This window comes from Crotalus tigris, unplaced genomic scaffold, assembly GCF_016545835.1.
Source record: "Crotalus tigris isolate CLP2741 ecotype Arizona unplaced genomic scaffold, ASM1654583v1 scf7180000021948.665609621:419813, whole genome shotgun sequence".
In the NCBI taxonomy this organism is placed as follows: Eukaryota; Metazoa; Chordata; class Lepidosauria; order Squamata; family Viperidae; genus Crotalus; species Crotalus tigris.
The window spans coordinates 25,018-37,993 of record NW_024098774.1 but is presented as its reverse complement, the minus strand read 5'-3'; the positions used below and the strand labels follow the sequence as shown (position 1 = coordinate 37,993).

General features: G+C 52.1%; 1 protein-coding gene across 1 annotated transcript; it reads left to right on the top strand.

Annotated features, from left to right (window-relative positions):
• The first annotated feature begins 2,476 nt into the window (after positions 1-2,476).
• TP53I13 (tumor protein p53 inducible protein 13) lies at positions 2,477-10,012 on the top strand. The gene is made up of 4 exons (XM_039319035.1): positions 2,477-2,645; positions 5,999-6,139; positions 7,293-7,869; positions 9,763-10,012. The coding sequence occupies exons 1-4, from the start codon at positions 2,568-2,570 to the stop codon at positions 9,882-9,884; spliced, it is 918 nt and encodes a 305-aa protein (XP_039174969.1). The 5' UTR covers positions 2,477-2,567; the 3' UTR covers positions 9,885-10,012.
• Positions 10,013-12,976: the final 2,964 nt, after the last annotated feature.

Genomic DNA, 12,976 nt, shown 5'->3' with positions numbered 1-12,976 from the left:
ACTTTACAAGGCCTTGGTAAGGCCACACTTGGAATACGGCATCCAGTTTTGGTCACCACGATGTAAAAAAGATGTTGAGACTCTAGAAAGAGTACAGAGAAGAGCAACAAAGATGATTAGGGGACTGGAGGCTAAAACATATAAGGAACGGCTGCTGGAATTGGGAATGTCTACTTTAATGAAGAGAAGGACTAGGGGGGACAGGATAGCAGCCTTCCAGTATCTCAGGGGCTGCTCCAAAGAAGAGGGAGTCAAGCTATTCTCCAAAGTGCCTGAGGGCAGGATAAGAAGCAACGGATGGAAACTAACCAAAGAGAGAAGCAACCTGGAACTAAGGAGAAACTTCCTGACAGTGAGAACAATTAACCCGTGGAACAACCTGCCTCCAAAAGCAGTGAATGCTCCAACACTGGAAGTTTTAAAGAAGAGACTGGACAGCCATTTGTCTGAAATGGTTATTTATAGGATCTCCTGCTTGAGCAGGGGGATTGGACTAGAAAATCTCCAAGTCTCTTCCAGTCCTAGGATTCTATGATAAGGAAGGAAGGAAGGAAGGAAACTTAAGAATTTAATTACGTAATTGTAACATTTTAATTCTTTTTCTAGATGTCTTTTTATAATCTCTAAGCTGCCCAGAGTCGCTTTATAGGCGAGAAGGATGGCATCAAAAATTAATAAATAATAGTATAAAAAGCACTTGATTCCTAATGAACTACAATGTCACTTGATCCCATTTGGGATTGTAAACTGTAGAATGTCTTATTCCACAGACCAATTGGACATAATTATTTACAGAATTACAGTTAGAAGGGACCTGCCCAGGTAGGAAAGACATCACCATTTCGGACAAGTGACTGTCCAGTCTCTTCTTAAAAAGAAGAGCACTCACAGCTTCTGGAGGCAAGGAGTTCCACTGGTTAATTGTTCTTCTAACTGTCAGGAAATTTCTCTCCTTGATTAATTTTCATCCATTGCTTCTTGTCCTGCCTTCAGGTGCTTTGGAGAATAGCTTGACTCCCTCTTCTTTGGGGCAGCCCCTGAGATACTGGAATATTGCTATCATGTCCCCCCTCATCCTTCTCTTCGCTAAACTAGACAGACATTGATCCTGCAACCGTTCTTTGTATATTTCAGCCTCCAGCCCCCTGATCATCTTTGTTGCTCTTCTCTGCACTCTTTCTAGAGCAGACATGTCAAACACAAGGCCAGGGGGCCGCATGCGGCCCGCAAAGTGGTTTCATGTGACCCGCGAAGCCATCCTGGAAACAGTGAGGAACGGCCCCTGCTGCCTTGGCCCAGGCCGGCCGGGAGCCAATGTACGATTTTGTGGTGGCCATCTTGGCACTTGCCCCAGTGGACCATGCCTTGGCACTTCCCCCAGTCCCACCCCCTTCTGCCAGAGACCCTCAAATCTGTCCCACTGTGTTCAGTAGGTCAGCGGTTCAAATCTCACCGGCTCAAGGTTGACTCAGCCTTCCATCCTTCCGGGGTGGGTAAAATGAGGACCCAGATTGTTGGGGGCAATGTAAATATATATAATATACATTGCTTACTGGTGTACACCGCTTACAGAGTGCTCGCACTTAAAGCAGTATATAAGTCTCATAAATAAATAAATAAATAAACTGGCCACACCCACCCATAGGCCACACCCACTCCACGCCCACCCAGTAGGCTGCACCCACTGGCCACACCCACCCAGTCCCGCCCCCAGGGCAACCGCAATGCTGATGCGGCCCTCAGTGAAATTGAGTTTGACACCCCTGTTCTAGAGTCTCAGCATCCTTTTTTTGCATCGTGGTGACTACGAATTGTCGCAAAATTAAATCCTCCTCATTTATTAATTGTCCCAGAATTAAAGGCCCCTCTGGTTAAGCCGGTCTCCGATCTCGTCCACCTGGCAGGAGGCTTGCAAAATTGCAGGTGGTGATATATAATAATAATAAAGTCAGAAGGGGCCTTGAAGGTCATCTAGTCCAACCCCTCCCCCCCTCTCAGGCACGAAACCCTATACCATTTCAGCCAAATGGCTGTACAGTCTCTTAAAAACTTCTAGTGTTGGAGCATTCACAGCTTCTGGAGGCAGGTTGCTAATAATCATAATAAAGTTGGAAGGGACCTTGGAGGTCATCTAGTCCACCCCCCTGCTCAGGCAGGAAACTCTATATACCATTTCAGACAAATGGCTGTCCAGTCTCTTCTTAAAAACTTCCAGTGTGGGAGTTTTCACCGCTTCTGGAGGCAAGGAGTTCCGCTGTTGAATTGTTCTGACTGTCAAGGACATTTCTTCTTAGTTCTCGGTTTTTCCGATCCTGTTGGGATCTTTCCGCCTCGTAGGGGGTCTCCTGCTTAAGCAAGGGGTCAGACTAGAAGACCTCCAAGGTCCCTTCTTGCCATTTTGTATCTTTCCACCCCTTCGCATTGTACTCCAGTCTAGCAAGGAGGAGCGGAGCGCCCGCAGGGGAAACCCGCCCCGACTCCGCCCCGGCTAGGCTGGGCAGGGCCGGGCAGTGGGGCCGCCTCGGCCGGCCCGGAGGAGGAGGAGGAGGAGGGGGCGGCCAGGCCCGATGGGGGAGCCGCGGCCGCCTCCGGGGGCGCCGCTGCTGTTCTTCGTGCTGAGCCTGGCGGGCAACGGCGGCGGGCAGGTGAGGAGGGGGCGTCGGAGGCGGATGGGGAGGGGGCGTCGCTCTGCCCCCCTCCACGGAAAGGGGCAGCCCCCCCCCGGGGTTCGCGTCGGCCCGGGAGGGGCTTCGCGGCTGTGCGGAGGAGGCCCTGCGGGACTCCGGGTCGGGGGTCTTTCCCGGGGAGCGAGCAAGAGACATGTCTGCTTTCCCACGACCTTTGCCGCCACGTGTCGCGCGGGCCCGCTCCGCCTGTCGGGCAGCCCGGATGGGGGCTCCTGCGAGTCCTGCGGAGCAAAGGTTTTTCAGAAAGGACTGGACTGAAACGGGAGAGGGATCTCACTGCTCGAGCAGGGGGCTGGACTAGAAGACCTCCAAGGGCCCTTCCAGATTCTATTCTATTCTATTCGGGGGCGAAGGCAGCGTAAGGGCGACCGAGGGGGGGGAAGGAAAGGCGCCTCCCCCCGCCTCCCCACTGCAGGGAAGGTGGAGCCCACACACACACACACACACACACACACACACACACACACACACACCCGGGAAAAGTGTCCGGGGTGGTATGGATGCCCTCAAGTGACCCAGGGTTTCTAGACCGGGAGAATCCTCACGTTGCTGTACCCACGTGGTCCTTCCGTTTTACAAATCGGCTAATGGAATGGACAGCCCCTAGAGGACTAGATACTTGTCCACAGAAGTGGGCCTGAGAAGGGGGAGGGGCCGTTTAGGCGGGGGGGGCGTTGGGGGGGGAGGGGCCGGCTTGGTCTCGGAGCTTCTGCCCGAGGGGCGTCTTCAGCCCCGCCCTTGGAGGGTTCGGACAGGGGGGAGGGGCAAAGGAGTAGGCGGACCCAGGCTGAGCCCCTCCTATCCTGCCCCCATTCCTCCCCCCCCCCACCCACCCAGCAGCCCTGCCCCATCGCTTGTCTGCTTTGGGTGGGGGTCCCTTCCTTCCTTCCTTCCTTTTGCTTCCTTTTTCTCCTTCCTGCATTCCTTCCTTCCTTTTGCTTCCTTTTTCTCTTTCTCCTTCCTGCATTCCTTCCTTCCTTTTGCTTCATTTTTCTCTTTCTCCTTCCTGCATTCCTTCCTTCCTTTTGCTTCCTTTTTCTCTTTCTCCTTCCTGCATTACTTCCTTCCTTTTGCTTCCTTTTTCTCTTTCTCCTTCCTGCATTCCTTCCTTCCTTTTGCTTCCTTTTTCTCTTTCTCCTTCCTGCATTCCTTTTTTTCCTTCCTTTTCGCTTCCTTTTCTCTCTATTTTTCTTTTATCTTTTTTTTCTCTCCTGTTCTTTCACTCCTTCCTTTTTTCTTTCTCCTTCCTTCCTTCCTGTTTTCTTTATCTCCCTTAATCTCTCTCCTTTTTCTTTTTCTCTCTCTCCTTTCCTTTCACTTCTCTCTGTCCTTTCTCCCGTTCTTTCTCTCTTTCATTTTTCTTTGTCCTTCCTTTCTCTTTTTTTTATCTCCCTTCTCTCTCCCGCCCTTTCTCTTTTCCCTCCCTCTCTCCTTCCTTCCTTCCTTCCTTTCTTTCTTTCTTTCTTTTATTTCTCTATCTGTCTGCCTACCTGCCCTCCCTCTCTCTGTCACACACACACACACACACACACACACACACACCTCCCCCACAGAGGAAATCTGGGCAGTGTACAAACAAAACGTTAAAAGCCTAAAAACAGTATCCAACCTCCCAAAGGAATCTTAGGAATTAATTCAGAGGTGGAGGGGGGACGGGGGCTTTCAGACCACTAACCAGCCCCACTGCTGCCTCTTCCTCTGGGCACCCCAAGCAGGACTTTTGGGAGAGAAGAAAAACACCCCCAAATTCTCCAAGCCACCTGCCCAGTTCGTGTACCCCCTTGGGCTTTCCTGGATAAACCAGGTGGATTTTAAGACCCAGCGACCGAGTTCTTTTTTGCTGGCCTACCGGACTTTGTTTTCTGCTTGTATTTCTGAAATGTCTGGGGAGGGGGGCGTTTCCCTTCCTCCCCATTGGCTGCCTGCAAAGCCAAAAGACCCTCCTTCTATGCCCTGGACCAATCAGCGGCTGCCCAGCTGGCAGTCGCAGTCTCTTCCCAACTTGCCAAGCCAAGTTGGCAGTGCCACCTGTTTCCCGCAGAGATGCCAGGGGTCCAGCTAGATCTGTTGCAAGGGGGCTGAGCCTTGGCACGCTTCTCCCCGGGGACAAAGCCCACCCCCCGCCCCCCCTCTTTGAGAAAGACCATCCCCCCCCAAAAGCCAAAATCAGGAGCTGCCCAAAAGCCAGAGACTGGCATCAGGGCTGGGAAAAGGGCTTTCAAATCTTCCAACTCCTATGCAAATAATCCTATTACACACACACACACACACACACACACACAGATATCCTTTCTTCTCAGAGCAGATTGCACTTTATTTCAAGCGGCGTTTCTCAGCTGGAGAACCTTTAAGATGGGTGGACGTCAACTCCCAGAATTCTCCAGCCAGCTATGAATTCTGGGAGTTGGCCCACCCATCTTAAAAGCCTCAAACAGCTGGCTGGAGAATTCTGGGAGTTGAAGTCCACGCAGGGAGGAAACTCTATCCAGGGGTAGGCAAGTCTCCGAGTCTTTTATGACTCGTGGACTTCAACTCCCAGAATTCCTCAGCCAGGATGCTTTAAGATAGGGGCCTTCCAACTTGGCCGTTTTAGGACTGATGGACTTCAACCCCCAGAATTCCTCAGCCAGGAGGCTTTAAGACAGGGATCTTCAAACTTGGCTCTTTTATGACTGGTGGACTTCAACTCCCAGAATTCCTGAGCCAGAATGGGGGAACTATGGCTCCTTCGTGACTGGTGGACTTCAACTCCCAGAATTCCTGAGCCAGCATGGGGAAAACTATGGCCCCTTTGTGACTCGTGGACTTCAACCCCCAGAATTCCTCAGCCAGGAGGCTTTAAGACAGGGATCTTCAAACTTGGCTCTTTTATGACTGGTGGACTTCAACTCCCAGAATTCCTGAGCCAGCATGGGGGAACTATGGCTCCTTCGTGACTGGTGGACTTCAACTCCCAGAATTCCTGAGCCATCCATGGCTCAGCTTGGAAAACTCTCCCTTTCCCCTCAAGCATGGCTGGCTCGGGAATTCTGGGAGTTGAAGTCCATGAGTCATAAAAGAGCCAAGGTTGCCTACCCCTGGGCTATACCATTTCAGACAAATGGGGGCGGTGTCTTTACCAGGAGGCCAACTCTCTCTCCCCTCCCCATCGTCCTTCTGTTCCTCCCTGCTTTTAACTAGGTCTTCCTCGCCCAATTCTGCCCACTTTGGCCATTGTCCCCCTCCCCAGAGTGTGGGTGAGGGCTCCTCTCGTTGAGACCTTGGGGGACAGGAATGGGTGACCCCCCCCCTCTTTCCGCTCTCTCTTCAAGCCCCTTGCCCGGATCCCCCGGGGCACCATCCTGCACACCCCCAAAGTCGAAGTGGCCTTCGCTGCCCCTGGGTGGGAGACGCACCTCCATCATCGGTGGCTGCAGAAGGCGATGGGCAGAGGTGCGTGCCCAGCACAGCAGGTAAAATGGGGGGGGAGAACAGTTTGGGGGGTCACGGGGAAGGAAATGAGATATGTTTGGTATAGAATAGAAGTAGAATAGAACAGAACAGAATAGAATAGAAAATAATAATAGAATATAATAGAAAATAATAATAGAATAGAATAGAACAGAACAGAACAGAATAGAACGGAACGGAACAGAACAGAATAGAATATAGAAAATCAGTGGAATAGAATAGAATAGAATAGAATAGAATAGAATAGAATAGAATAGAATAGAATATAGAAAATTAATGGAATAGAATAGAATAAGAAATAAAATAGAATAAGAAATAGAATGGAATAGAACAAAGAAAGGAATAGAAAATAGAATAGAAAATAGAATAGAATAGAATAGAATAGAATAGAATAGAATAGAATAGAATAGAATAGAATAGAATAGAATAATGGAATGGAATGGAATAGAAGAGAACAGAAAATAGAATAGAAAATAATAGAATAGAATAGAAAATAATAGAATAGAATAGAAAATAATAGAATAGAATAATAGAATGGAATGGAATAGAAGAGAACAGAAGAGAACAGGAAATAGAATAGAAAATAATAGAATAGAATAGAATAGAATTAATTAGTGACCGTTCAAAGTTACACTGGCGCTGAAAAAAGCGACTGGTGACTGTTTTTCATGCTTTACGACCGTAGCCGCATCCCCATAGTCATGTGATTAAAATCTGGCCACTGGATCCTATTTATGACGGTCGCAACGTCCCAGTGATCCCCTTTTGCGACCTTCTGACCAGCAAAGTCAATGGGGATGGGTGGGAAGCCGAATTCTCTTAACACCCGTGCGACTAGCTTAACCATGCAGTGATTCGCTTAACAGCAAGAAAGGTCATAAAAGGGGGCGAAACTCAGTTAACGACGGACTCACTTCGCAAGAGAAATTTGGGGCTTAGTTGCAGCTGTAAGTCGAGAATGTACCTCAGGTCTTCAAAGTGGGCCACTTTAAGACGTGTGGACTTCAACTCCCAGAATTCCTCAGCCAGCCCTCAGGGCTGGCTGAGGAATTCTGGGAGTTGAAGTCCACAAGTCTTAAAGTCGCCAACTTTGAAGGCTCCTGATGTGGCTCAATCTGTTTTTCATTTCCTCACCCCCCCAACCTTTACCTCCAGAAGCTACTCCCCCTCTGGGAAAGGCTGCCAGCGGTTCAGCAGTTCCGGACATACGGACGGCTTCGACGCGCCGTTTTCCTCCCTCGGTTTGCTCCGACGGGCACCAAGAGACTAGCAGAAAAAGCTGGCCGTGCCCTGGAGGAGGAAAGACTCTTGAGCCGAGCTCGGCCCAACTTTCACGACGGGAAAGACTCTTTGAAGCCGGCCCGAAGGACCCCCCCGAATCAGCTGGGCGATGCCAGTGAGGTGCCCGAGCATCGCTCGGCCACCAAACCAGGTGGACAACCACCGCTGCCCAGCGTAGCCACGGAGGCTGGGGCAGCGCACGAAGCCGGATGCCGGTGCCCGGACAGCCAGCGGGCTACGGTGGCAGCCCGTGCCTTGGAGGCAGGGCAGGAGGGTCTCCGTGTGCCCACTCCCCGGACAGAGGAAGCAGCCTGGGCTGCCAGCGCCCTGACGTTCTTGCTGGTGCTGCTGACGCTGGCCGTGCTCTACACCCGTCTGCACCAGAAGTGCCGACGCGGGCCGAGTCTCTACTGGATGACCGGCGGAGAGGAGGGGCACGAGACAGTGGCTGGTAAGTCCGGGCCGGGAGGGCCGTGTGACCCCCCAGGGGGGAGGGAGAGGCAGCTGCGCCCGATTTGGGAGCGTTTGCGGAAGAGTCCTCGCCTTAACAACTGCAATGGAGTCGAGGTTTAATGACCGCCTGAGTCGCCTGAAGCGGTGCGGCGATTCGCTTTAATGGCGACCGTGGCTGGCAAGGTCCCAAGATCGGACGCTGCTCGGGAACCGCTTCGGTTAGCAACTGAACGTCCCCGTTGAGGTCGTAAGTGGAGGAGGACGGCTCGTGTTGAGGACAGGAGTGGAAGTGGTAAAAAGGGGGCGCCGTCTGAGCGCCACGGCAAATGCCAGCCGGACCAGTCCGTCTCGACCTATGGCTGCTTTGAGAGGATCTCCCAGAATGCCCCTGCCAGCTGAAAAAGCACTCCACTGTCCCCTGCATCCCCCCCCCCAGTGATTTCTTCATAGGGCAGCCAATTAGCAAGCTCAGCCCCACTGCAGACCCCACCAACCGGGGGCGGGGGGAATCTTCCAATGGATGCTGGCAGCACTGTTGGCTTTCCAGAATCAGGGAAAGGGCAGAATCGGCTGGCCGGTGGTAGTTGGTGCCACCCTCTGATGCCATCTCCCTCCTTCTCTCCCTTTCTCACTTGTTTCCTTCTTTCCTGCATCCCTCCCTCTCTCCCCTTTCTCTTCCTTCCTTCTGTCCTTCCTCCATCCCTCCTCCCCGTTTTCCCTTCCTTCCTTCCCTCCCATCTTCCTTTCTCCCTTCCTCTCTCCTTCTCTTATTTCCTTCTGCATATTCCTTCTTCCCTCCCATGTCCCTTTTCTTTCCTTCCTTCCTCTCTCCCCGTATTTGCTTCCTGATATTCCTTCCTTTCCCATCTCCTTTCCTTCCCTCTCCCTCCTTCCTTTTCTCCCATCTCCTTCCTTCCTTTTCTCTGCCTCCTTTCCTTCCTTTCCTCCCTCCCAACTTTCTTTTGCTCTCCGCTTCCCTTCCTCCCTCCCTCCCATCTTCCTTCTCTCCCTGCTTCCCTTCTTCCCTTCCTCCCATCTTCTTCCTCCCTCCCTCCCATCTCCTTCCTCCTTCCTTCCATCTCCTCCCTCCCTCCCTTCTTCCCATCTCCTTCCTTCCTTTCCTTCCATCTCCTCCCCTCCCTTCCTCCCATATTCTTCTTCCTTCCCTCCCTTCTATCTCCTTCCTTCCTCCCTCTCTCCTCCTTCTTCGCTCCCTCCCATCTCCTCCCTCCCTCCTTCCCATCTCCTTCTTCCCTCCCATCTCCTCCCTCCCTCCCTCCCTCCCTCCCATCTCCTTCCTTCCTCTCCTCCCATCTCCACCCTCCCTCCCTCCCATTTCCTTCTTCCCTCCCTCCCATCTCCTCCCTCCCTTCCCTTCCTCCCTCCCTCCCATCTCCTTCCTCCCTCCCTCCCCCTCCCTCCCATCTCCTCCCTCCCTTCCTCCCATCTCCTTCCTTCCTCTCTCCTCCCATTTCCCTTCTTCCTCCCTCCCATCCAGCATCCCTACCCTTTTCCCTTACCTCCCTCACGATCCCTCCCTCCCATCTCCTTCCTTCCTTCTTTCCTCCCTCCCTCCTTCCCTCCCATCTCCTTCCTTCCTCCCTCACTCCCTCCCATCTTTTTCCTCCCTCCCTCCCATCTCCTTCCTTCCTTCTTCCTCCTTCCTTCCTTCCTCCCTTCCCTCCCCCTCCCATCTCCTTCCTTCCTCCCTCCCTCCCTCCCATCTCCTTCCTCCCTCCCTCCCACCCATCTCCTCCCTCCCTCCCTCCCATATTGTCTTCCCTCCTTCCCATCTCCTTCCTTCCTCTCCTCCCATCTCCCCTCCCTCCCTTCCTCCCATATTCTTCTTCCCTCCCTTCCTCCCTCCCTCCCATCTCCTCCCTCCCCGCAGCCGTCATGAAACACCGCTTCTTCTCGCGTCACCGACGGGCCAAGCGCTCACGGCAGCCACTTCAGCAGCCACGGATGCTCCTGCCCGGCTCCTCCAGCGACGACGACAGCTCCTCTGCGTGACTGACGGCCTCGCCCGGCCTGGCCTGCCTGGAGGGACCGCCAGCCCCGAGCCCACCAGCCAAGGGGGCTTGGGACTCACCCTCTGCCTTCTTTTTTTCCTTACTCAATAAAATATATTTTCCTACGTACAGCTGCCCGCAGCATCGCCCCCCCCCCGATCTTCGCCCCCTGCTTCAGCTGGCACAGGGTTCAAATTGCCCCGTCCCCAGCTGGCAAACCACGTTTTAATCTGCTGCATAGAATCCTAGGGCCGGAAGGGACCTCAAGAGGTCATCTAGACCAACCCCCCCTACCCAAGGCAGGAAGCCTCAGATTATCCGGGACAAATTGTTGTGAGGTGAAAGGCGGCCTCAGAAAACATGGTAACGGAAGTCCTTCCCTTACGGCCATTCTTTAAATCCCTGTCCAAAGTTACAACGGCGCTAAAATTTTGATTCCTCATCCTTAACGACCGTTGCAGCCTTCCTACAGTCGTGCGATCTAAATGTGGGTGCTTGGCAACCTGCCTATGTTTATGACGGTTTCAGCATCCTGGACTCGCATGACGGCCATTTGCAAGCTTCCTGGCTGGCTTCCGACAACCAAAATCAATGGGGGACGCCGATTCGCTTAATGACAATAGGATTTGCTTAACAACTGCTGTGATTTAGATCATAGAATAACAGGGTTGGGCAGTACCTCAGAGGTCTTCTAGTCTAGCCCCCTGCTCAAACAGGAGACCCTAGACCACTTCAATCAATCAGTCAATCAATCAAAATAGAGCTGGAAGGGACTTTGGAGTTCTTCTAGTCCAGCCCCCTGCTCAAGCAGGAGACCCTAGACCACAGGTCGGCAACCTGCGGCTCCGGAGCCACATGCGGTTCTTTGAGCCTTCCCCTGCGGCTCCCAGCCTCCTCTGCCTTTGCAGAGAGAGACAGAGACAGAGAGAGGCAATTGCGCTTCCCTGCTTCAATCTCTCTCTCTCTCTCTCCCCCCCCCCCTCTCTCTCTCTCTCTGTGTGTGTGTAAAAGAGCGTGCACTCACAGTGTTCTCCGAGGAGCTGAAAAGCTTATCGGGCGGAGCTCCTCCCTTTGCTGCGTCTCTGCAGGAAGCAGGAAGGGCAGGAGAGAGCTAGCTAGCCCAGCTAGGCTGACTCAGGAATTCTGGGAGTTGAAGTCCATGAGTCATAAAAGAGACGAGGTTGCCTACCCCTGAGCTTGCTGGACAACAGCTTGAAGCTTGCCAGGTGAGCAGCAGATAGGAGAGGGGGGGAGAAAGAGAGAGAGAGGGAGGGAGAGAGAAGAAATAGAGGGGGGAAGAGGAGTGGCAGAAAGAGAGAGAGAGAGAAGAAATAGAGGGGGGAAGAGGAGTGGCAGACCAAGGGCAGATAGGGAGGGAGAGAGAGAGACCCTTTTGACATCTAAAATGAAGATAACACTGCATATATCCTTTTTTTACCTTTGTGTGTGTATATGTGTGTGTGTGTGTGTATATACACACACACACATATACATATATACATATACACACACACACACACACAAACACACACCTATAATAAAGGTAAAAAAGGATATATGCAGTGTTATCTTCATTTTAGATATCAAAAAGGTTTTGCGGCTCCCAGTGTTTTGTTTTTGGTGGGAAACGGGTCCAAGTGGCTCTTTGAGTGTTTTGGGTTGCCTACCCCTGCCCTAGACCATGAGTAGGCAACCTTGGCTCTTTTATGACTGGTGGACTTCAACTCCCAGAATTCCTGAGCCAGCATGAGGGAAACTATGGCCCCTTCATGACTGGTGGACTTCAACTCCCAGAATTCCTGAGCCAGCCTGGCTCAGCTTGGAAACCTCTCCCTTTCTCCTCAGCATGGCTGCCTCAGGAATTCTGGGAGTTGAAGTCCACCAGTCATAAAAGAGCCAAGGTGGCCTACCCCTGGCCTAGACCATTCCAGACAGATGGCAGTCTAATCTCTTCTTGAAAGTCTCCAGGGATGGAGCTCCCTCAACTTCTGGAGGCAAGGAGTTCCACTGACAAATTGTTCTCACTGTCAGGAAATTCCTCCTTATTTTGAGTATGGAACTCAGAATACAGTACAACAGGGTGGGAAGGGACTTCGGAGGCCAGGCCGGGCAAACGGCTTTTCGGTCTTTGCTTGAAAATCTCCAGGTAGGGCAAACAATGGCTTTGAAACGGGGCAAATAATAATAATAATAAAATAATAATAAATATTATTATTATATTTTAATAACAATAATAAAGTTGGAAGGGACCTTGGAGGTCATCTAGTCCAACCCCCTGCTCAGGCAGAAAACCCTACACCATTTCAGACAAACGGCTGTCCAACTCCACTGCCTTGCTTAGCAACGGAAACTCGAGCCCCAGTTGTCATAAGCCGAGGATTACTTTGTGTCTCTTGTGGATGGTTGAATTCAGTAGGTTTTTCCTCCTTGCCGTCTTTCACACATGGATGGACTTCAACTCCCAGAATTCCCCCTGGCTGGGAAATGGGAATTCTGGGAGTTGAAGTCCACACACCTACAAGCCCTGCCCCCGAGGTTAAAAACCACAATGGTAGAAGATGACAGTCAGATGTCCAGGGCGGTGGGTTAATGACATCTTGGTTGACCGGCCGGGTCAGTCTCCTCGGCCCCTGGACTTTGTCTGGGGTGGGGTGGGGGTGTCAAAAATGTCAAAACGCCCCTTGCAGAATTCACATCTCGACCTTTTTGAACTGCCCTGGTCAAGACACAGGTTGGCTCACCACAATAGACAAGTGTAGGGTGCGAATTCAGAAGCCCCTCTTAGATGTGGCTGATGGAGCCTTCCAGCTGCCCAAGGAAGCCCCCCCTCCAATGTTTCAAGTGCAGGCCGGTCACTGTGGGCTCCTCCACCTTGCTCCAAGGGTCCCAATAAAAGAATATTTGTTGCTCGGGGTAGAAATGAGGAGTCCTGGGTGCTCTCGGAGCTGGGGGGTTTCCTTGCAGACGTTTCATGACCCAACTAGGGAACATCTTCAGTGCTGGAAGGGAGGGGGTTTGTGAGGAGGAGGAGGAGGAAGATGATGACTGTGGGGTCCCTGATGCTCTCTGAGCCTGATGGTTTTCTTGCAGACA